Source organism: Capra hircus, chromosome 11 (genome assembly GCF_001704415.2).
Source record: "Capra hircus breed San Clemente chromosome 11, ASM170441v1, whole genome shotgun sequence".
Classification (NCBI taxonomy): Eukaryota; Metazoa; Chordata; class Mammalia; order Artiodactyla; family Bovidae; genus Capra; species Capra hircus.
In genome coordinates, this window is record NC_030818.1 from 20,767,920 (window position 1) to 20,791,548 (window position 23,629).

The window sequence follows — 23,629 nt, forward strand, 5'->3', positions numbered from 1 at the left end:
TCTTATTTTTAAAAAGTGATTTTAACAAAAATCAGGCTATGGATGGATGAAAAAGATCAGGTTATGGATGGATGAAAAGGAATCAGTGTAAAACTTTGGGCCACTATATATAAATCATACATCAAACTCAAAAAAACCTGCCAACATCTTTTGGAGGATGGAATAATACAATAAAATCTTCAGTGAAATCTATATACAGATAACACCTTTAGTTCCACTAAGAAGTTGTCCCCTTGAATATATTTTACTGTTAATGTACTTTCAGGCTAGAATTGTATTTTCCTGATTATAATTTAGGAAATAAAAAGCCTAGATTTAGTTAATAATCCCCGACAAACACACTCAGAGGTTATCATTATTCAGCAACTTCCATTTTTTGAAACATCAAGAAGCCAAAAGAAGATAATGCTTGAATATCTGAATCTGCTGTCACAGAAACACACAAAACTATGTCTCTCATTCTGAGAATCTTTACTAAGAATCAACTAGCTAACTCTAGAGTAGCTCTAAGTAACTCAATCTACTCAGTTTTCCCATCCATAAAAGATTAGAAGCAACAGGAAAAACAAAGCTAGAGTGAATAGAATAGATGGGAATGAAGGAGTCCAGAGAAACTGATACTAAAAGTTGGCAGAGGGCACATTTACAGCAGGAAGAAGAGAGGTGTAAGAACTGAGAACAAGCAACTAAGATGGAGCGATATAACTTAAAAATGTAAACCCACACATCATAGTGCTCCTGAAGTGAAGTGAAGTGAAGTGTTAGTCACTCAGTCATGCCCGACTCTTTGCAACCCCATGGACTGCAGCCCACCCTGTCCATGGGATTTTCCAGGCAAGATACTGGAGTGGGTAGCCATTTCCTTCTCCAGGGGATCTTCCCAACCCAGGGATTGATCTCCTGCACTGCAGGCAGATTCTTTACCGACTGGGCTGAGTCAGTGATTATAGAAGCATACTCTGGGGTGCATATAAAGATTTTCCTACTGTGCAAGAAACCAATCCAAAAACCCAAGTCCTTCCCTCATTTTTCAAGAAATAAAGAATATGTAATGCTACTAGCTTTCACTTTTATGTAAGACTAAGGAACACTTGTCATGTAGAGTGAGTTACTAAAAACTACTATATTTTGGTATCATAGCACATTATTACAGCTTATGTGGATTCAACATTCAATATTCTAAATATAGCTGCCATTCATAACAACACAGAAATACTATCACTGAGCACATGTAAATATAGTGTAAATTCCTACAATTTTATGGAGGCATACTTTATCAATATATCATCATCAGTGTTGCCTTAAATTGGTCAAGGTTTTCAACTGCTCTTATTGTCGATAATCTAGTTTATCAAAACAATCAATATAGCTCATGGTGAGTTACTTGTTAAGTAATTATCTGTATTTCAGCCTCTAATTTAGACTATTATATATAAGGTGGTGTTAAATTTCAATTATTCTTACCCCTACTGCAAAAATGCACATATATATTATACTCTACCCAGCCCTTCCCCTAATACTACCATTTGCTTGTACAGTAATGACACTATACTATTATGACTAAATTTTTTCACAGACAGTGGGAAAATGTACGTTAGATGGGTAATGGAAACTTCCACTCTGCTGAAGTTGACCAAGGTCCAAAAACTCCAGATCTAACGTCATAGGTAACAAATTCAGTGCAAAAGATTATCTAATGTTTGTAATGACACTGAGCCAGCAGGATTAAATTATGCTATATACACTATTTAAATCATTACCTATATCAAGAAGATTAAAAACAAGTCTCTTAAAAGCTTTCTAAATAATTCATGCAAAAGGTATTGCTGCTTCTGTTTTAAAAAAATTCTTTTATATGGGAAAATGCTACATAAATGGCATTTTGAACACTTTGAAGCCCTTCCCCATCTTCAGCACTTTAAAATCTGTACATTATTTTTTGCCACTTTTCAAGTACGAGGGCTTCTATCAGTTCATCTCACAGGGCTGGACTTTCAAATAAAGATAAAGAATTCTTAAAGCACAGATTTATACTGCTATAATAAACCAGTGAACAAGTTAAATCTGTTAAATAAACCTTTTCCTTTATTTTTTCACATACTATTATAAAGGAAAAGTCACCTATGGTATGACACCAAAATGCAAATGAACCTGCTTTGCTGAACTGCTGATCTGAAGGGACACAGCTATGATTTGAAGCATTTGTAAAAAAGGCTCAACATCACGAGCACTGACTCCCATCTTTGCTTTTACCCCAGTTTCTTCATGCTACTTCTCTCTTCAGTCAGTCTTTATTCGTCATTATCTCCTATCCCCTCTCCTGCTTACTTCCCTAGGAAAATAGAGCAAACTCTCCTCTGAGACAAATGTTTCAATAAACATAGCTCAGAGCAGGTGCCCCTACACAAACCCACCACAACCATCCTTCTTCAGCAGGACTCTTCAGAACCGGAATGACCCCTATTTAACAAACATCATTCCAAAGAGTTTCGCATCTCTCTTTAAGCTTACATCTTAAAATTTATACACACACACTCTTAAGGCATGAAACCAACAGAGAATTTCACAACAGGCTTTCAGAAAATATAAAGTTCTTCTAGGGCATATAACATATTCTTATTAATGTAATTTTCATGTATTCTATTAAGTGAAGACAAGCCTGAAAAGTCACACTGAGAAGATGGTCTGTGTCATCATTACGGTAGTACTTTGTCCTTCATTTATATGCTCTCAGATTTTTTTCTAACTCCCTCTGGCAGAATATTTAACCAATTTTTGGCCTTAAGCTGACTGCCACGACACATTTATATAATCTACAACTATACTACAAACTTTGATGAGCCATTCTTTTGAAACCCTCCATTATATAATGCACAGTAAATTCCTAATAAGGGTTTCTTTACTGAAGGATCAGAACTACTTGTATGACCATATTAATATTTACTGTTAAAGAAACTAAGAAAAATGATCAAGGAACACACTATAATGACTGTAGTAAGATTTTCACTTTATACTACACTTACTGTTTTGATATAACATATTGTTTCAAAATCTCTTCTGTAATACAGACTATCATAGAAACTTGAACAATTAGACACATACACATACACGTAATTAATTCCTGGAGTTCAAAAACAGATACTAGGGATTAAGCTAAAACTCACAGCAAAGAATGGTCATCAAATATGTACACTATTTGAAAACATTTCAAACAACAGGAAACACTGGTGGCTTTTCAATAATAAATCCCAAGAACACAACATAACAATTTCTGTTTTCTACCACTTCTAATAGTAATGCTAACTGTACTTCAACTTTAAACCACAGAATAGGTGGGGTCAATAACTACTGCTAAAAACTAAAAAAATATTTAAAAACACAGAACTTAGAACCAGTTTAAATTTTTATCAACAATTCTTAACATCTGCTTATAAAGACAACAGCCAGATACCTAACTTTTTCCTGGGGAAGATTATCAATCTAGGTTTCATAATCTTAATTTATCAACATAGCAAACATTAAAACTAAGAAGTTAAAAAAAAAAGAACTAAATACAAATTTAACCAAAGGTGAAGTACCAAGTGTAGAACTAAAAGAATTAAGAGATCTAACCAAAATCATGTTTCCTTTTCAACAAATACCCCATTCGCTCTGCCTTTTATTACTCTAAATTCCTCTTTGCTCATAAACTGCTGGAATGGAAGAAAATACACTAAGCTATACTTCTTTTTGGTCTTCTAACAGTCTGGAGCTCATAACTAATCAAAACCAAAATAAAACAAAATGTAACAGTGAAAAAGCTTTCAATCCCAAACAAGAGCTCTCATTTATCCCAAAGATTATGTGATATAACAACAGCCTAAGAAAACAAAGGACTTTGGACAACTCCTTTGGAGTATATTAATAAGGGACTGATCCTATAAACCAAGTCAAGGGAGCAGAAAAAAAAAGAGAGACAAGAATTGTGCCATTCTTCATCAGAAATGCAAAAATTCTAAGAGTTTGTCTATACTACCTTCCTTCTGCCTTGACAAACTTACCATAGCCATCATGTCTAAACGAAGAAGGGTGTTCTCCCAGAATGGCTTGTCTCTGGCGACCCTTTCCTCTATCTGACACAAAAGTAGAAACATGGTTTTAACAATTTTGACTCAAGTACTTAACAGAGTTCTCACATGGGAAACACCCATTCAAAACATCCATTACAATTCATGAGAAATGTGATTCCTGGTTAATGTTAAACATCCATTCATATCCAATTTAAATACAAACACCAGAAGTTTAAGAAAATAATTCTATCTAACAAATTCCACTTAACTTGAAAATATCTTTTTGGCAAACGCCAAATACAATCACACTTTCGAATTTAAGGAAAGAATGGATACTTTTCAGAAAGTGAGGTACACAATGCTAAAGCTTGACACTGTACAGAAGTTTTTTACCAATACATGTCTTTAAAACAAGCTTTAAGTGCAGTACTTTTGAAAGACAGTACCTGATGCATACTATTAGCTTCAACAGCAACACATTTTCAAAGTGGGCTTCTTTCAAGAAGTTCAGCATAAGCCAACAACAACCTGTATTACATGGTTTCACAATCAGTAAACACAGAGTATTTTGTATGTATATACACATATTTACAAACACCTACTGACTTGAGAGCTGGAAATTTTCACATCACTGGCCCATACTGTGTATCATGGATTGGCCATTGTCTATAGACCTTAACACCAGGCAGAACTAGGAACACCCTCAAAGCTTAAATACGCCAAGTTAAAGCTAACCAAGGGGGCTACATTATTGGACGAGGGTACTACAATACTCCTAAAGGATAATTTTTAGGCTGACTACATCTTTAGGGGAGGCATGCCAATTTCCTCAAATCTAAGAAAACAATAAAAAAATTATTCTAAGTTTCTAAAATAGTACTTCCTATGTTAGTAAACTTTAAAAATCATTGTATAATATTTTGAGAAAGTCTGCTGATCAAATTATGGTGTTCATTAAGATTTTCTTTTTTTTTTTTTAAATGAATCTTAAGAGTCTGGTCATTCTTTGAAAATTCAAAGAGAAAGGCTTTCTACATATCCTTAGTCACTAAACAAATGAGGTTAATGGGAGATGAGAAATAATTTAATTTTCACTTCACGCTACAGAAGTATTGTTTTAATTACCTATTTCAAGTTATCACAGCATTGAAACGGACCTAGGAGGTCATCTAGTTCAACTTTTATTCAGTGTATAAATTCTCTTTTTATCATCCCTCAGACTGTCAACTGGGACCACCTAGCCTCTGCTGACCCAACTCTGGTAACAAGGTACTCATTACTTTCCCTTACATTTTCAGTTAGTCTTAAATCATGAAAAAATTAATTTCTATATTATATAGAAATTTGTCCTCTAAATATATTCTACTCCACTGAGGGCCTCACAGCCTTACTCAATACTTAGTCTTTCTCCAAAAACTCTTTCAAACACTTAGACGTTATTATGATCCTCTCCATATTCACAAAGCCATTTATTTCTCCTCCAATCTGAACACTCACAGTTCCTTCTTCCCAGTATTATCATTTAAGTCTCACTCTATCAATCCAATCTGCTATTCTACTCTGCTAACATTCCTCTGCTCAAGAATGCAACCAAATGCTAAATGTAAGTGCTTATCTGATCTAAGAATCTTAAACCAAAACCAACACAAAGTCTTCATGGCTTAGTTTTACTGACAGTTAACTGCGTGCTATGAAAGAAAGAGCACTGAATTGGGAATCAATTAAGATTTCAACGTAACCACTAATTTGCTATATAACCATAGAAACAATCTTTATGTATAAAATGAAGGAGTTAAGAGTAGATGATCTCTAAGGTATCTTTCAGCCAAACATTGTCATTATTTCTCTTTAATAATTTCTCTTCAATAACTGGAAGAATGCACTAACATAAGGTCATATAAAGAAGTATGAGGAAGAGTCAAACACTGAATTTATCAATGTATAAACAGTGGTTTGTAAACTTTCATGGATTCAGTCTGAAATCTGATGGAAGCTGTGGACCTTTTCTCCCCTAAAGATGCACACACACACACAAGTTTTGCTGAACATTTCTGGAGGGATTCTCCGGAGTCTAGGCTAAGAATTCTTTGCACTAAAATGTAAATTGACCTGAAAAGAACTTTTTGAAATGAAGTTATATTTATAAAGTCACTCTTATTTTTGGTAGAAAAAGTTACAATTCAATATCAACTTGAATGGAAGCTGAAGTCACTACAAAAACAAAATGAACTGCTATACGATATTTTGCTGTATAGACAAATATCTATCTGTAAGGAATCAGAAAACAAGAATTTTTTCCCTTTGAAAGTATAAACAGCTAACTGTTCTACCTCCTTTAATTATATTTCCCTATTTAAATTTCTATCTTACATTTCTAAACTTTCCTGACTATAATTTCTTGTATAAAAATCTAATCTAAGCTGGCTTTTGTAAAACTCATTTCTTTTAAAAAGAATAGAAATAAACACTATTAAAATAAGAAGGATGTCCATAAATATTTTAAGAAACATTAAGAGAAAAATAACCAAACTTACTATTTCAAATGAGTTTAGAAAAAAACAAAACTGAATGTTCAGTAACTGTAACTTGACAGAAGTGAGAGATTTCTCATCAACCACTTGTTCTGTTGTTTGAGTACTAAGGCTTTGTTTTTCAATACTGTATTCAACTGTACCAAGCCCAGGCCAAGCAGATTTCTGTAAGTAGTAAAAAAAATGTGGGGTCCAGCCTAAGCTGCATTATGAAACAAACTTGTTTGCAACCCCATGCATAAGGCAAGATGATTTCCTGAGAACTAAGAATTAAAGGGGTCAATCACCCAAAAGTCCTAAATATTTGAACATGCAAAGGATCACATTGTCTCTCTTTTTTTTTTTGGCAACAGTACATGCACTATGGAGTTCCTACTGACCAAGATATTTCAGATGTATAAAAATTTTTCCTAGTTTATTGACTTTTACAGATATACTCATCTTGGTGAGGTTTCCCAACACATGGTTCAAACACTGATATTGTAGTTGAGATGTAGCCAATACTGCAGCCCCCTTGTTTTTACAAGATCCACATTTGATTTGTATATTCCAGAATTGCCACACAGTCAGTTGAACAATTTTATCATTCAAATCTATGCTCATGAAATCTAGCATTTATAAGTTATAGGTGAAAATGCATCTCAGATGAAATGCTCCTATTTTCAGATTTATAAAGTTTAAATATATTCTACCTTGAACAGACATGGTACTTTCACCTACATTTGAAAGGTCAAAATTTCTAGTTACACAAATTAACATGAATGATAATCTTAAACTGTTACAAAAAGTGACAACTTATAAACAGCCACTTTACAAAAATCAAACCACACAGAAAATCTTCTTTTACATATAATTCATCTTTTCATTATTATATTATTCAATGTCCACAATTGAGGAAAACAAAAACAAAAAAAGTAATCTTAGGTGCAGCAAGTATGTATCTATTTCTTTTATCTTTAATATCTGTGTGGATTGGTTGAGCATTATAATTCCCAAGACCTGTAGATAGCTCTATTAAGGATTATATTCTCTATTAAGGATTCAATTAACAATTTGAATCTAAGCTGCTAACAGTTACAGCAATGGGCATTAAGATTTACAACATTGTAGATAAAATGTAGTATCCGTCAGTGAAAAGTTTTAAATTCTACAACTGAAACCTTAAGGGAAATCAAACCAATATATACATACAACTTGAATAAATGGGCACAGTCTATCATGGTATTCATCCCATGCAAGTCTGAAGTACTGTTAAGTGTCCTCCTTTAAAAACGTGGGGTGATGGTGCATGCAGTATGCAGTCAAGGTGAATTGCAAGTCTGAGTTTTCAGAGGGCTTTTTGCTGATGCCGATGTTGTGCATGATGAAGTGTAGAGTCAGCCTGCTGGAGTCCTCTATCCTTCTTAATGCCTCGTCCAGCTTGGGGGGAAAGTCCTTTCCATAGAGAAGCAGTGTGCAAGTTTGAAGTTTGTAAGGAATATTCTGAATCAGTTTCCTCTCCTCCAAAGAGAGAGAGCTGCTTGGAGAAATGCAAGTCCTTGAACTGCGGGCGTGCCTGTATGTGTGGGCTCCTTGTTGGACTAAATATACGTTAACTCAGTACATACCAGAAGGGGGCACTAATGTTCAAGGTTCTTTTCCAGCATTACAAGGCCTTTTGCAACAAAAGCTTCACCAACAAAGGTTTTCATTTGAATGAACTAGCTCATGTCAGGAAAAAGGAATCTAACTGCATGTAAAAATTTGACAGCAGATGTCAAGTACATCTAGAATGCATAAAATACTTACCTCGTCTTCCCAAATATGGTTTAGTGTAGTCCCAACTGTCATTGTCATTCCTGATAACATTTAGACGAGTTGGCTGTTAAGATTAAAAAGAAAGGAAGTTCAAAATGTGTATCCAAAGCATAAATAACTTCCTTGGCAAAGTGTTGAAAAAAAGATATTTACCCTTGCATATTCAATTTTTAGTGTGCAACATCCAGCATATATATCTGCTCCGTTGAGAGCTGCTTTAGCTTTCTGGGCACACAGGACTGATTCAAACATAAGCTCTATTAAGGAAATTTGGTTTAAAGTGTCCAAAATTTATCATTATTCACTCCCTAAGAAGTGGACTAGAAAAAGTCAGAAATAACTTACTTCTGAAAATGCTTTATGAAATAAAATTTCTAACAATTTTTAGTACGAGAATTTAAGATCAAGGGTACCAAAGAAAACATAATGCAACCAAAGTATCTACATTAATCCTTCTAGGTCATCAGAAATACTTTATAAATTGGGGAGTGGGAGGGGGAAAATGGAGCACGGTCTCATTCCCTATCAAAGGCCAGCTTGCTCTTTTTGTTTCGATTTTTGAAGCTTTTAAACTTTCATTTTATATACAAAGAGCTAGTATTATTTCTGCCTAAGTCAGATGTCTGACTCATTGGAAAAGATCCTGATGCTGGGAAAGACTGAAGGCAGGAGGAGAAGGGGATGACAGAGGATGAGATGGTTGGTTGGATGGCATCATCGACTCGATGGATGTGAGTTTGAGCAAGCTCCGGGAACTGGTGATGGACAGGGAAGCCTTGCATGCTGCAGTCCATGGGGTTGCAAAGAATCAGACACAACTGAACTGAAGTTAGATGTGCTGGATGACCCACTGAAGGAAGTTTACTCAGTCAACTTAATGAAGCCAACGTCTTTCACATACTGGTGGAAACACTGACAGCACATATAGAGGCTATATTTCCGGATCAGACCGTGCTGCTGCTGCTGCTAAGTCTGTGTGACCCTATGGACAGCAGCCCTCCAGGCTCCTGTCCACAGAATTCTCCAGGCAAGAATACTGGAGTGGGGTGCCATTTCCTTCTCTGTGCTGGATTGAGCCAACTGGGCGGGAGCAAGAACCCTTCTTTCTCTCTTTTTACAGCTTGCTATCTTGAAATAGGAAATACTGTACTCTCAAAGTAAGAAGAACAGATAATTTTCTGTTAGGCAGTCCAGTGATTAGGAATCCACACTTCTACTGCCAAGGGCGAAAGTTCAATTCCTGATTCAAGAACTAAGATCCTGCAAGCCACACAGCAATGCCAAAAAAATTAAGTAGGAAGAATATTACGAAGAATCAATATAATAACAAAAGATTTTTATGTATTTCTGAGATGGTTGAGTTTATAATCTTTATCCTCATTTTACTGGCCTTTAAAAATTTACTTTAAGTTTCTTTAAAAGAAAAAAATCAACCCACAAAAGTGGTAATAAAAAAAAGCAAAAATACCTTGTCAGAGTAATATATATATTACCATTATATATCCCTACTTTTTTCTATGCATATACATGTACACATAGGTTAGGGTTTTATTTTTTATTTTTTAATGGGATTGTACTATATGTACAGCTTGCTCGTTTTACTCAATGTATATAACAATTTAACATAGAAAAGTAGGTCTTACATAAACCATGATCATTTAAAAGATTCAGTGAAAAAAGGAAAGAAACATTCTACTGATTCCAACGTTTTGATATTTCCAAACTATTTTAAAGAGATTCAGAAAAGTCCATTTGAGACAAATTTCAAAAAGGTACAAGTATACATATAATCAAACAGTGTTTTTTTTTCCCATTAAAAAAGCAAAGCAAACTGTAAGATGGAGCACTAGATTACTTTACAGTAGAAGTTATCAAAAATGGTAAAATTCTCTGTGGGTACTGCAGTTTTGTTTTTAAACCTAAGACAACTAGATGGTGGGGGATAATAAACACTACTTGTTCTCAAAATTATTAAGCAGGAAAAAGTAAGATCTATATTACACAGCATTCATACACATCAATAAAAAATTTACAAATAAAGGATATTCAACCATTGCTTGTATCCCATTTCTCTTGAATATTACAATACGCTGCACTTTTCCAACAGGATTGCATACAGTATATAAAACATCCTAGGAAGGAAAGAAAATAAGACTTCATCACATCTTATATTCAGAAATATAATAAAGCCAAACTCTGTTTTGTTTAACAACAACAAAAAAACCTGTTATGATGTCATCTCTATTAAGCACTAATTAAACTTCTAAAAACTGTCATACTTTAATAAATCTAAATCTATTTCTTCACCTACACAATATACTCACATTAGAGAACTTCCAATGAAACATTTGAAAAGCATTATTACTTATAATCTCCTAAATGAATCCTCAAATTTTTAAGTACCTAAAAGAATCTCTGATAATACAATTAATAAACCAAAGCTGTAACCAATTACATTTTTTCCCAAATGTGACTCTGAAATGTTTAATATTATAATCACTTAAATTACAATAAAAAATATTTATTAAAGAGTAGGAGTAGTACAACTCAGTGTTTATTTTTCAAGGACAATGGCTATAGAAAAAAGACCCAGGGAAGATCATTACTAAAGAGTTAAATTTCACCAAACAAGATGCCTGAATCTAACAGAGAACCCTAAATACCCACTTAGGAACAATTCTTCAACTTTCAAATTTTTTGAGTACCTACATTACAGAGCCACACCATTAGGTAACTAAGGATATAATAAACAAATCAGAGTACTTGTACTAGTTATATTCTTTTTCCCAAAACACCAAATACTGTAAATATATTAATGGTTTTTATTAATAAGTCTATACAGATCACAAAAATAAACAGATACATAGTATCTATCTAAATTTGAATAGTATCTAATGCTTTAAAAGTTTATATTCAAATATCATATACTCTTACTAGAAATGGTACTAAATGAAGCGCCTCTTATTATGACATTTTATTCATTACAAAAATCAAGTGTCCTTATCACTAGTTTATTACTAAACAGCATGCTATTACTATAAAGTAGAAAACTCAACTGGTTCAGGACATGAATCCTTTCAAAATTCTAACATTATTTTTTTAAAGAGTGAAAAAGAGAAGTTTTTAACAAGCTATCTCTAAACAGTTTATAATGATAAATACATCTTACTATACCACGGGATTCTGTCACTACCTAGCAGATGCTCTTAGTGTTATGCGCTGGCAAATGAGTGACAGAGATTTCTTGGATCATTTCCAACAAGTCTGTCTATACTTTATTATCAGAAAGAGAGTTAACAACGAGAGTAGTAAATAAAAGTAATGTGCCTATTTAATTATGACAACTGTGCTTCTGACCTCTTTACAACTTCAGTGCTTACCATGTCTTCGTTCATTAAACGTGACAGTCAAAACTAAGATTACTTTTAATAATTCTTTTTTTTAAACCCAATATTTTCAAACATCTATATGGCAGTGAAGAAAACTACAGGTTAGTCACCGAAGGCAAATTCCAAAATCACTTTTAATTTAGTCTGTCTTACTAAAATACATACCACTGTAATTGGATAAAGAGGATTCTGAATCGACAGCAGAAGAACTTTGTTGCCTCCTGATGGATCATCAGTATTTCCTGGCCGAGTGATCCTTTTGCTTGTAGAATAGTTGAAAAAAGCCTGCTGACCAGCTATGTACACAGGTTCATCTGCAGCAAACGTCACACATTCTTTGGCACTATCTATGTTCTCAAATTCCACCAGAGCCTGCCGTTTAAACGGCATCATCATCACATAGCTGAAAGGAAGACAGGGAAAGAATACTTTACTATAGCAAGTTTAATTAACATTTTTCTCAAGTAAAAGCAGACTTTAATTAAAAATGTCTCAAATCATACAGGCTAGTAGTCTTCACTACCTACACCCAATGTTAGGAAACTCTTAAATTATCCAAATAAATTGTGGTATACCGGGTAGATGGTATATGTTTCAAAGGTCCTCTTGTGATTAAAAGCTTTTATGTACCTCATGCCCTCCTCAAGCACAATTCTGTTATCAGTTACTAATAATCCCATCCAGTTTATTCCTCAGGCTGCCACTTATAAGCAGCATTAGAAAATATCTGGAAGTCACAACTGTTGAAGCCCGTGGACCTAGAGCCTGTGCTCCATAACAAGAGAAGCCACTGCAATGAGAAGCCCATGTACTGCAACTAGAGAACAGCCCCCACTTCACTGCAACTAGAGAAAGCCTGCGCAGCAATGAAGATCCAACGCAGTCAAAAATAAATAAAGCAGTGTGTACACGTCAAAAAAAAACTAGAAATGAAGGGAGGTTAGCAAGAAATCAGAACACGCGGATAGGAACAGGGAACCATGTCCTCTATTCACAGAAACAAGGGCGTTAAAAATATTTTTAAACACGGTCAATGTGCTTTTTGTAAGAGCAGGAGGCCAGAGAAATAACATGAGGTCAGGTACTCAGTGACAGCACTGCTGCTCAATCAGGCATCCAGGAACTAACTACACTTCAAAAACTGGCAAGCCATTTCTTAGTAAGAAACAGACCACTTTGTAGCCTGGCAAATTATGTAATTTCTTAAGAATTTCAGCTTCCTTGTTTATACAACTGGGAGCACGGCTGTCAAGATTACAGTTCCTGCATACAAATTGTTTACCTTGCCTCACTCATCTTTACATCCTTAGCATCTAGAAACAAAGAGCCTGGCACATGACAGGTATTCAATCAATACTTTGGTCTAGGAGGTTTATTAGCTTTCAGCCCACACCATTCAAAACTGAAGAATAAAACACAGAAACAGTAACGCCTAGGATTAGTTTTCCCAACTATAAATGCAAGATATAAATTTCAGGAGAGAAACATTCCTTTTAGAAACTCAAACTCCTAGTTGAGGTTCTAAAGTTTTGTATACAAAAAAACAGAAAACACCAGAATTAGGTCTATGCTAAAGAAATTTAAGAATAATAAATATTCTCCCTCTCACAAATCTAAGTTGGTTTAAAGCTAAGTGGTATCACCAAGTAAATATGTTAATAATGTCCTTTGGGTCTTTGGAAACACAGAAAAATCATAAAGGTTCAAAAAAATAAATTCTTTATTGGCCTATTATAATAGACTTATCTGTTTGTAGTAAAAAAAAAAAATGCTTTCTATAAATACAATAAGAAGTAAGTTAGAAGCACAGAGTTAAATGCTACACAGGTTACCCAGGAAAAGTAGCATCATATAAAGATAGGGAATGGAAAATCAGAATGTCACAGGCATTTTATAATTCACTTAAATTCTAGGGTACATAATTAAAAAAAAAAAAAAAGTTCAAAGTACTAATACAAGAAAGACTGGAAGACCAAAGAGAGAAAAAATAAAAAGTCCAAAAATATGGTAGAATAGGTATGTTCAGCTTATAGCTTAAAACATACTTACTAATTTTTAAATAAAAACAAAAGGAAGCAAGAGATTTACTACATAAATCAGGTCTCCAAAGTTTTGTTTTAAAATTCAAACTAGTATAGCTAATCACTACCTAGTATCTTTTCCTTTAATGAAAGAGAGAAGGGAGGAAAAGAGACTTATAAGGATATATTTTTAAATATTCTTTTGATTAAAGACAAAAAATAGCAATTATCCTGACTTATTTTTAACATCTTACAGTTTCTTCTGAACTTCTTTCCTATACATCTAGTTTTTAAGTATAAACTTACTATATATTGAACTTGGTGACTCATCTTTTTAATACAAGTAGTTTCTGTAAAATCTTTATATTTGCCCTCACATATGCCACCAAATAAATCAACAAACAAAAAAATATGGAAAGTTTCTATAAGTGTGACATTTTGAAGCAAACATCTACTCCTCATAGGAAGCTATTCAAACTTCTTTCAGCTTTGGTAGCAGATACCTCTTATTCAAGATCATTTCACACAACTGAAACTCCTATTGTACATATTTATGCCAATTAAGCTCTTAATTATACACTAATTTGTTCCAATTATTTCACCATTTTCTGTCCACATAACTATGAATCTTGAGGGTAGAATGATGTACTATGCAAATTAACCAAACAAAATTCATATATGGAACACATTACCATAGACTAAATATCAAACAGTATAGAGTCTAAAAATTGACGAGTCACTCAAAGTGATTCAAATTAGTCACAGCCTTAAACAAACAGTTCTATTTCTTTAATCCCCAACATGCAGTTCATGGTCATAATTGACATCAAAATATCAATATAGTTATTATTTCCCTAAAGTTTCCAACTTCATTTGCTCACCAACTTGTTTTCTGACAATATTCAGTATTTCTTGGCTGTAAAAAAAATAACTTAAAAAGCCCTAAATATGTAAGAACAGAAGAAAATAAAAATCCAGAGATAACCTGATTGTCTCATGGAGTCTCTTTATAACTCCATAAGACTACACACCACCTGGAAGTGGTGACTGGGTGAATCAACGTCAACATGCAAGTCTAAGTATCATGTAAGGAGTCTGCTTCAATACTATGTAATTCTCCAGACAAACTTAACTTCCAATACCCACTCCAAATGACTAAGAAGTGATATAGTCATCCTAGTGATACTTCAAGAAATGGACTTCTATTTATGCCCATGAGGTTTTCCAATGTGAACCTCCAACCATAAACAAAATGTTAACAGTGGTTTCTGAGGTACGTAAGTTAAGGGTAATAAGTTTGCTAAGTCATCCACCTCTCATTGAGGTCTCCAAGAAATTAGGAAGATGCCATGATGGAAGGTATCACCTAACACTACTAATACTCCTTTGAAGAAACGATTCCTCTCTGTTGGAATCTCTGATCTCTCCCTCATCATCTTCTTTCAATACTCAAAACTCCACATAAATTTTTATAAAATTGAAGCAGTCAAATGATCTCAGCAAATATATTGAGATTTCTCTGTTTATATATTATGACTTGGTCTGTATAGTCTCTGTTGCCTGTAACAAAAACCCCAAATAGAAAAAAGTAATAAACTCTATATTATCCATAGTAAGAAAGAACAGCCAAGCATATTTCAATTTAGAAAGCATTTTTTTAAGTGTCTATTTTGGGCAGCAGATTCATTTTTCAAATCACGTTTTTCATGTAAGTCAGTCTTCTTAAGTATACACAGCTGTAAAGGAAGAGCATGCGTGACTACAAAACACAAAAGGAAGGTAAGCTAGGATAAAACACTGCCCACTCATGATATCACAGCAACTCACACTAAGCAAATCACGCCTACCTTTTAGTCTACTCCCTTTTCACTGCCAATTAATAAACAGTTCAAAACAAACTACAATAAACAAACAAAAAAAACAGTATTTAAGTACTACTATTTGAAACTCTGAAGATAAAGGGCATAATTAATTAACTCAATGGCTTAAAACAGTATTTAAGAAGGAATCATGGATTCATTTGAAAATCAGATGAAAGATGCAATAATTAGTGTTACACACAATCTGGTTGAGGAGTGAGATGGGATCATGATCCACAAAAATTCACCTCAGAAAAATTAAAAATTAATCTCAGAAAGACTCAGAAGGTTTCAAAGAAATTCAGTTATAGGAAAAGAATATATTCTATGGCTAAGCATCAAGGCTTGCAGCAAGAAAGCAAAGCCTGCTCTACTGCACCGTTTCCACATCTATATCGAGTCCCTGCTGGCCTTACCATATTGTCCCAAATTTTTCCAGGGCCTCCACAAGGTCTGCTTCCACCACAGATTCACAGAGTCCTCGAACATGGACAACGGGTGAAACAGAAACTTTATGATGACTTCCACCAGCCTCCTAGCAAGATAAAATAATTTATAGTTAAAAGTCTAAATTGCATCTTTTAGTAAATCCAACTCTGCATTAAAAAGCAAACACTTATATAAAAATCCCAAATCAAACTGCAATCACAAAAACTGAACAAAAAGTCCCAATTAATATAAGGGTATACACTCCATTTTTCCTACAATATAGATTAATATCATCTTTTGACCTTGTTTAACTGATTTTCTAGTTTCACCATAATTTGAAGTTACTCTGTACACTTGACAACTTAAATTTATACAAGGTACCATCTTTGCTGAAGTACCAGTATGGATGTGAGAACCAGACCATAAAGAAGGCTGAGCGCCCAGGAATTTATGCTTTTGAGAGACTCTTGAGAGTTCCTTTGACTGCAAGGACATCCAACCAGTCCATCCTAAAGGAAATCGACCCTGAATATTCACTGGAAGGACTGATGCTGAAGTTGAAGCATCAATACTTCGGCTACCTGATACAAAGAGCCTACACATAACAAAATACCCTGATGCTAGGAAAGATTGAAGGCAGGAGAAGGAGACAACAATGGATGAGATGGTTGGATGGCATCACCGACTCAATGGACATGAGTTTGAACAAGCTCCGGAAGATGGTAAAGCACAGGGAAGCCTGGTGGGCTTCAGTCCATGGAGTCGCAAACAGTTGGATACGACTCAGCAGCTGAACGACAATAACCATCTCCTGCTGAACAAGGAGTACTCAAAAATACAAGCCTTGGAAATTCCCTGTTGGTCCAATAGTTAGAACTGGGTGCTTTCACTGCCAGGGCCTTGTCAGGGAATTAAGATCCCACAAGCTGCACAGGCACAGCCAAAAACAAATAAAAAACACAAGCCTCTCTGCGCTTCTGTGAAATACTGTGTATCTTTGGGTATGCCCAGCAAGAAGCTTTAAAATATACAGTCTTATACTTTATTTTAAAAGGGACCATGTAGGAGAATTAGCTTGAAAATGAAAATAGCTCTCATTTACTTACTGAAGTCCTATAAATCAAAGATTTATATATACAAATAGCCACTGGGCACCACTCTTACATCACTTCAAAAATGAAGCAACGTAAGTGTCCATCAGCAGATGAATGGATAAAGAATATTATTCAGCCATAAAAATGAACTTTGGGGACTTCCCTGCCAATCCAGTGGTTAAGACTCAATGATTCCACTGCAAGGAGTGCAGGTTGGATCCCTGGTCGGGGAACTAAGATTCCACATGCCCCAAGGCTCAGCAAAAGAAAAATATCTTGCTATTTGAGACAACACGAATGGAGCTCAAGGGTATTATGTGGAATCTAAAAAAACAATACAAACCTACAAGCAAAACAAAAACACAGACTCACAGTTACAGAGAACAAATGGATGCTGGGAGGGGAGGAATGTGAAATAGGTGAAGGGGCTTAAAAGGTACAAACCTCCAGGTATAAAATAAATAAGCCATGGGCCATAATATACAGCACAAAAAACATAGTAATATTATAATAACTTGGTAAGGGGCTGATGGTTACTAGATTCATTATGGTGATCATTTCACAATGTATGCAAAGTCAATTCACTACGCAGTACACCTGAAGCTAACATAATGCGAAACATAAACTATCTTCCAATTAACAGTTTTTAAAGTGAAAGGAATGAAACCCATGTGCAATTCATATCTATAACCAAAAAATCTATTAAAGGAAAAGGTTTTTCTCCCACAAAAGGCAAGAAAGGTTTTTCCTTCCAATCTACAAGAGCACGTTTTACCATTAAAACTTAAGAATCATTTTAAGAAAATTAAGTCCCTTTATGGCTATTTTTAAAGACCTACCAACTTTGCTTTATTATAAAGGCTGTTAGAAAATATTGTAACAGTCTTGTGCCCAGCTAATTAAAAATGTCGGAATCTAAAGATCTAATTTAAGTATATAAGTAACCATGAGATTACTCTGACACTCTTGTCAAAATTGAGTCCTTTGGAAATATTAATTCAGTCCTTGGAATTTCATTTGAATTGCTTATGCTGAGTCTTTTCTAAGGTAAAACCAATATTCATTACATGCCACTAAGTCTGAAACGGATCATTTTAATTGCACCCTATGTATACCTACATTCTATTAGCAGCCTAAAGAAATGAGACTGTTTCGGTGAAACTCAACAACCAAATGGACATTATCATCATTAAGCTCTTAAATACTACTGGATGACAATAATTCAGGAAGAAAGCTCTAAATAATACCTAAAAATATAATTTAAAGACAACACAAAATACAAATAACAAGTTTTACTCTAAAAATAATTAAACTACAAGAAATAAGATAGCTATCTCCTTTGATCCTTAGAAATGAGCTGGCAAAAGTGAAAGTGTAAAATAAAACTCTACTGGTCTGGGCTCTTCAAAAAGTATCAAAAATTAGTGGAAGGAAGACTTCAGATTGAAGAGTAAAGACAGACAACCAAACGCAATATGTGAGGTTTCATTTTATAAGATAAAAATTGCTATAAAAGTCATCTTAGGGAAAACTGAAGAAACTGAATTATAGACAGGATATTAAATAACAGAAGTTTTATTTGAAGAAGTTTTTACTGAAAAGTAAAAGCGGAACTTGCTCAGTTGTGTCCGACTCTCTGACCCCACGGACTATACAGTCCATGGAATTCTCCAGGCCAGAATACTGGAGTGGGTAGCCTTTCCATTCTCCACGGGATCATCCCAACACAGGGATCGAACCCAGGTCTCCTGCATTGCAGGAGGATTCTTTACCAGCTGACCTCATGGGAAGCCTAAGAATACTGGAGTGGGTAGCCTATCCCTTCTTCAGCGGATTTTCCCAACCCGAGAATCAAACAGGGGTCTCCTGCATTGCAGAAGGAATCTTTACCAACTGAGCTATCAGGGAAGCCACTGACTGTCTAAGGTACCACTATGATGGTAATAGCTATATGAAAAGCATATCCTTATTCTTAGGAAAGCTGTGGTTTTTAAGGATGAACTATCATAAAATTCTCCAAGCCAGGCTTCAGCAATATGTGAACCATAACATTCCAGATGTTCAAGCTGGTTTTAGAAAAGGCAGAGGAACCAGAGATCAAATTGCCAACATCTTCTGGATCATCGAAAAAGCAAGAGAGTTCCAGAAAAACATCTATTTCTGCTTAATTGACTATACCAAAGCCTTTGACTCTGTGGATCACAATAAACTGTGGAAATTCTGAAAGAGATGGGAATACCAGACCACCTGACCTGCCTCTTGAGAAACCTGTATGCAGGTCAGGAAGCAACAGTTAGAACTAGACATGGAACAACAGACTGGTTCCAAATAGGAAAAGGAGTACATTAAGGCTGTATATTGTCACCCTGCTTATTTAATTTATATGCAGAGTACATCATGAGAAATGCTGGGCTGGAGGAAGCACAAGCTGGAATCAAGACTGCCGGAAGAAATATCAATAATCTCAGATATGCAGATGACACCACCCTTATAAGCCTCTTGTTGAAAGTGAAAGAGAGTGAAAAAGCTGGCTTAAAGCTGAACATTCAGAAAACGAAGATCATGGCATCCGGTCCCATCACCTCATGGCAAATAGATGGGGAAACAGTGGAAACAGTGGCTGACTTTATTTTTCTGGGCTCCAAAATCACTGCAGATGGTGACTGCAGCCATGAACTTAAAAGACGCTTACTCCTTGGAAGAAAAGTTATGACCAACCTAGATAGCATATTGAAAAGCAGAGACATTACTTTGTCAACAAAGGTCCGAGTCTAGTCAAGGCTATGGTTTTTCCAGTGGTCACGTATGGATGTGAGAGTTGGACTATAAAGAAAGCTGAGCGCCGAAGAATTGATGCTTTTGAACTGTGGTGTTGGAGAAGACTCTTGAGAGTCCCTTGGACTGCAAGGAGATTCAACCAGTCCATCCTAAAGGAGATCAGTCCTGGGTGTTCATTAGAAAGGCTGATGTTGAAGCTGAAACTCCAATACTTTGGCCACCTGATGTGAAGAGCTGACTCATTTGAAAAGACCCTGATGCTGGGAAAGACTGAGGGCAGGAGGAGAAGGGGACGACAGAGGATAAGATGGTTGGATGGCATCACCGACTGAATGGACATGGGTTTGGGTGGACTCTGGGAGTTGGTGATGGACAGGGAGGCCTGGTGTGCTGCGACTGATCAGCGACTGAACTGATCATGATATCTGCGATTTACTTTCAAATAGTATAGGGGGAAAAAGTATGTATATAGAAATAAAATCTCAAAGGGTAAAATGTTAAAAACTACTGAATCTAGAGGAAGGACATTGTAATTAAACATTTTACACTTTTTTAAAAGTTGGGAAATTCTTATATTCCCAGGTGGCTCAGTGGTAAAGAATTCACCTGCTATTGCAGGAGACATGGGTTCGATCCCTAGGTGGGAAAGATCCCCTGGACAAAGAAATGGCAGCCCACTCCAATATTACTGCCTAGGAAATCCCACGGTCAGAGGAGCCTGCTAGGCTCCAGTCCAAGGGGTTGCAAAAGAGGCGGACATGACTGAGTGACTGAACAACATTTAAGCCCTACAAAATAGTATGAAGAACAATATAAAAAATGTTCATTAACTCAACACCTACTTTAATAATACTGCCAAATCAGTTGAACACATCTCTTCTTCCTACCTCCCTTCCCAACATAGATAACAAGTATTTGGAAAATAAACTCATAAAAAGTGAGTATTTTTCAAACTGGTCTTCTTACAAAGAAATGAACTATAGGACCACTTTTTAAATCTCTCAGAAGATCTGATTTTATATTTCCTAAGTGAAACAGAGAAACGCTGGACTGGAGGAAACACAAGCTGGAATCAAGATCGCCGGGAGAAATATCAATAACCTCAGATATGCAAATGACACCACCCTTATGGCAGAAAGTGAAGAGGAACTAAAAAGCCTCTTGATGAAAGTGAAAGAGGAGAGTGAAAAGGTTGGCTTAAAGCTCAACATTCAGAAAATGAAGATCATGGCATCTGGTCCCATCACTTCATGGGAAATAGATGGGGAAACAGTGGAAACAGTGTCAGACTTTATTTTCTTGGGCTCCAAAATCACTGCAGATGGTGACTGTAGCCATGAAATTAAAAGACGCTTACTCCTTGGAAGAAAAGTTATGACCAACCTAGATAACATATTCAAAAGCAGAGACATTACTTTGCCAACTAAGGTCTGTCTAGTTAAGGCTATGGTTTTTCCTGTGGTCATGTATGGATGTGAGAGTCGGACTGTGAAGAAGGCTGAGCGCAGAAGAATTGATGCTTTTGAACTGTGGTGTTGGAGAAGACTCTTGAGAGTCCCTTGGACTGCAAGGAGATCCAACCAGTCCATTCTGAAAGAGATCAACCCTGGGATTTCTTTGGAAGGAATGATGCTAAAGCTGAAACTCCAGTACATTGGCCACCTGATGTGAAGAACTGACTCACTGGAAAAGACTCTGATGCTGGGAGGGATTGGTGGCAGGAGGAGAAGGGGACGACAGAGGATGAGATGGTTGGATGGCATCACTGACTCGATGGACGTGAATCTGAGTGAACTCTAGGAGTTGGTGATAGACAGGGAGGCCTGGCATGCTGTGATTCATGGGGTCGCAAAGAGTCGGACATGACTGAGCGACTGAACTGAACTGAACTGAACTGAAGTTAAACAGATCAAAATTTTAGTCATTCTTTAAAATATGAATGATGTTAAACGCAATCAGTGTGATACTTAGAGGCAGATATGATAATCATCTCTAAGATATCTGATATGATCATATGACCATATCATATCATATGATCTCAGATATGATCATATCTGAGATATCTCACCTCAAGGCTGAGAACATATCCCATAACCCCTATATATGTCCCTTATTCCCACTCAATGACTCTGCCTTTCATGAATCTACCTACCTTGACATTTCTCTAAATTAGTACCCTTTTCTTGAACTTAAAATTTTCTCATCCTTTCTGTTATTTAAAAAAAAACAAAAACAAAAACCTAGGGTTGTTTCCAAAAGTAAAACTGATGTATTAAAGATATCTTTTCAAACTATATTTTCACTATACCCCTCATTTCCCCCCCAAATACTAACATTTTTCTTAAATCAATACTTTATACTATATACTGGTGATAAGAAATCTGAAATCATCTTCAGACCTTCTTTTGCTACCCTAAAAATACTTCCTTTAAGCATCATACTATGCATCTGAATCTTAAATTGCTAAGTCAGTACTGTTTACTCCATCCACATATTAATATTTTAACTATGTCTTCTAAAGCTTAAAGAGTTTCTCATACAGAAGCTCATTCTGTCCACTTCAAATGTTTAGTTATCCAGGCTCTCTCCTGGTCTATTTATATCTACTATTTATCAGACTAGAAACAATATTCTGAATAAGAACCCAGCAAATGGAGGCATGCCTTCAATTTACATGTGGTTGCTTTCTTTTTTAATCACTCAACCCCTTCTTTAGGTAAACTGTGTGAACTATAATGGAGGCATTTTTTGGTCCTCACGGCAAGCTACAGACCAGTTACAAACACCCTGCCCCTCTCCAAAGGCTACCTCAAAGAACAACTCCAATAATATCAACCTTGAGTGCTAATTTTGACTATTGCTGATTGAAAACCAGGCTCGACTAAAGAGAAAGGAAGCTCTATAGAGTACAAATGAAGCTTCCACAATGAGAGAAATGAGAAGGGTCCATTAACATTTCTCGATACAGTGAAACTGTAAACTCATAAAGGCAATGCTCAATGTCTTCAGGCTTTTGTTGCTTTCCCAACATTTCCATGTATAACATACGTGCAACACCAAACAACATTCTCTGTCCTCCTATATAGGATTAAAAATGAACAACCTCAAATTGAGTAATTCATCCTCCAAAACCAAATGTGCACAGAACCACTGCAACTGATGATTATAAGCCTCTCCTTAAACACCCTCAATGACAGGGAAAAACCTTGTGGGACTATTACATTTTTAGAAAGTTCTTCATAATCTGCATCTAAATCTGTCTCCCTGTAGCTTCCTATACAAAATGGCCTGTGAAGTCAGACCAGTGTTTGAATCTTTGGACATTTATAGGCTTTGTGATCTTACACTACTTACTTAACCCTTCTGAACCTTAGTTTCACTTGTGAAAAAATAAGAAAACGAAATCCTCTTCACTTAAAATTACAACAAATAAAAAGGACAAGTACAAAATGCTGAGCACGGTGCCAGATGCAGTTACTGAACAAAAGCTCAATAAATATTAATCATTGCCACCTCATCCTTATCTTCATGTCCCTCTTTTACATAACCTTTCTATTTGAAATGATTTCTGAAATCACACTGAAGTTTACTTTCAGGCTAAATATCCCCCAGATTCTTGTCATTCCTCTTATGATTATGATCTTGAGTATCTTCTCTATTCTGGTAATTGTTTTCTGGATAC

The 23,629-nt window shown here is 35.5% G+C and overlaps 1 protein-coding gene across 2 annotated transcripts in view; it reads right to left on the reverse strand.

The window, feature by feature from the left end:
- Window positions 1-23,629, reverse strand: part of HNRNPLL (heterogeneous nuclear ribonucleoprotein L like) — a 38,828-nt gene that overhangs the window by 8,543 nt on the left and 6,656 nt on the right. Inside the window, exons 2-7 of one of the 2 annotated variants that reach the window (XM_018055140.1) lie at window positions 16,063-16,181; window positions 11,932-12,169; window positions 10,424-10,509; window positions 8,531-8,627; window positions 8,369-8,441; window positions 4,041-4,112 (exon numbers count right to left, since the gene is read on the reverse strand). In XM_018055140.1, coding sequence (XP_017910629.1) covers window positions 4,041-4,112; window positions 8,369-8,441; window positions 8,531-8,627; window positions 10,424-10,509; window positions 11,932-12,169; window positions 16,063-16,181 — 685 coding nt within the window. The remainder of the gene's footprint in view (window positions 1-4,040; window positions 4,113-8,368; window positions 8,442-8,530; window positions 8,628-10,423; window positions 10,510-11,931; window positions 12,170-16,062; window positions 16,182-23,629) is intronic. The other variant, XM_018055141.1, reaches the window with a different exon arrangement.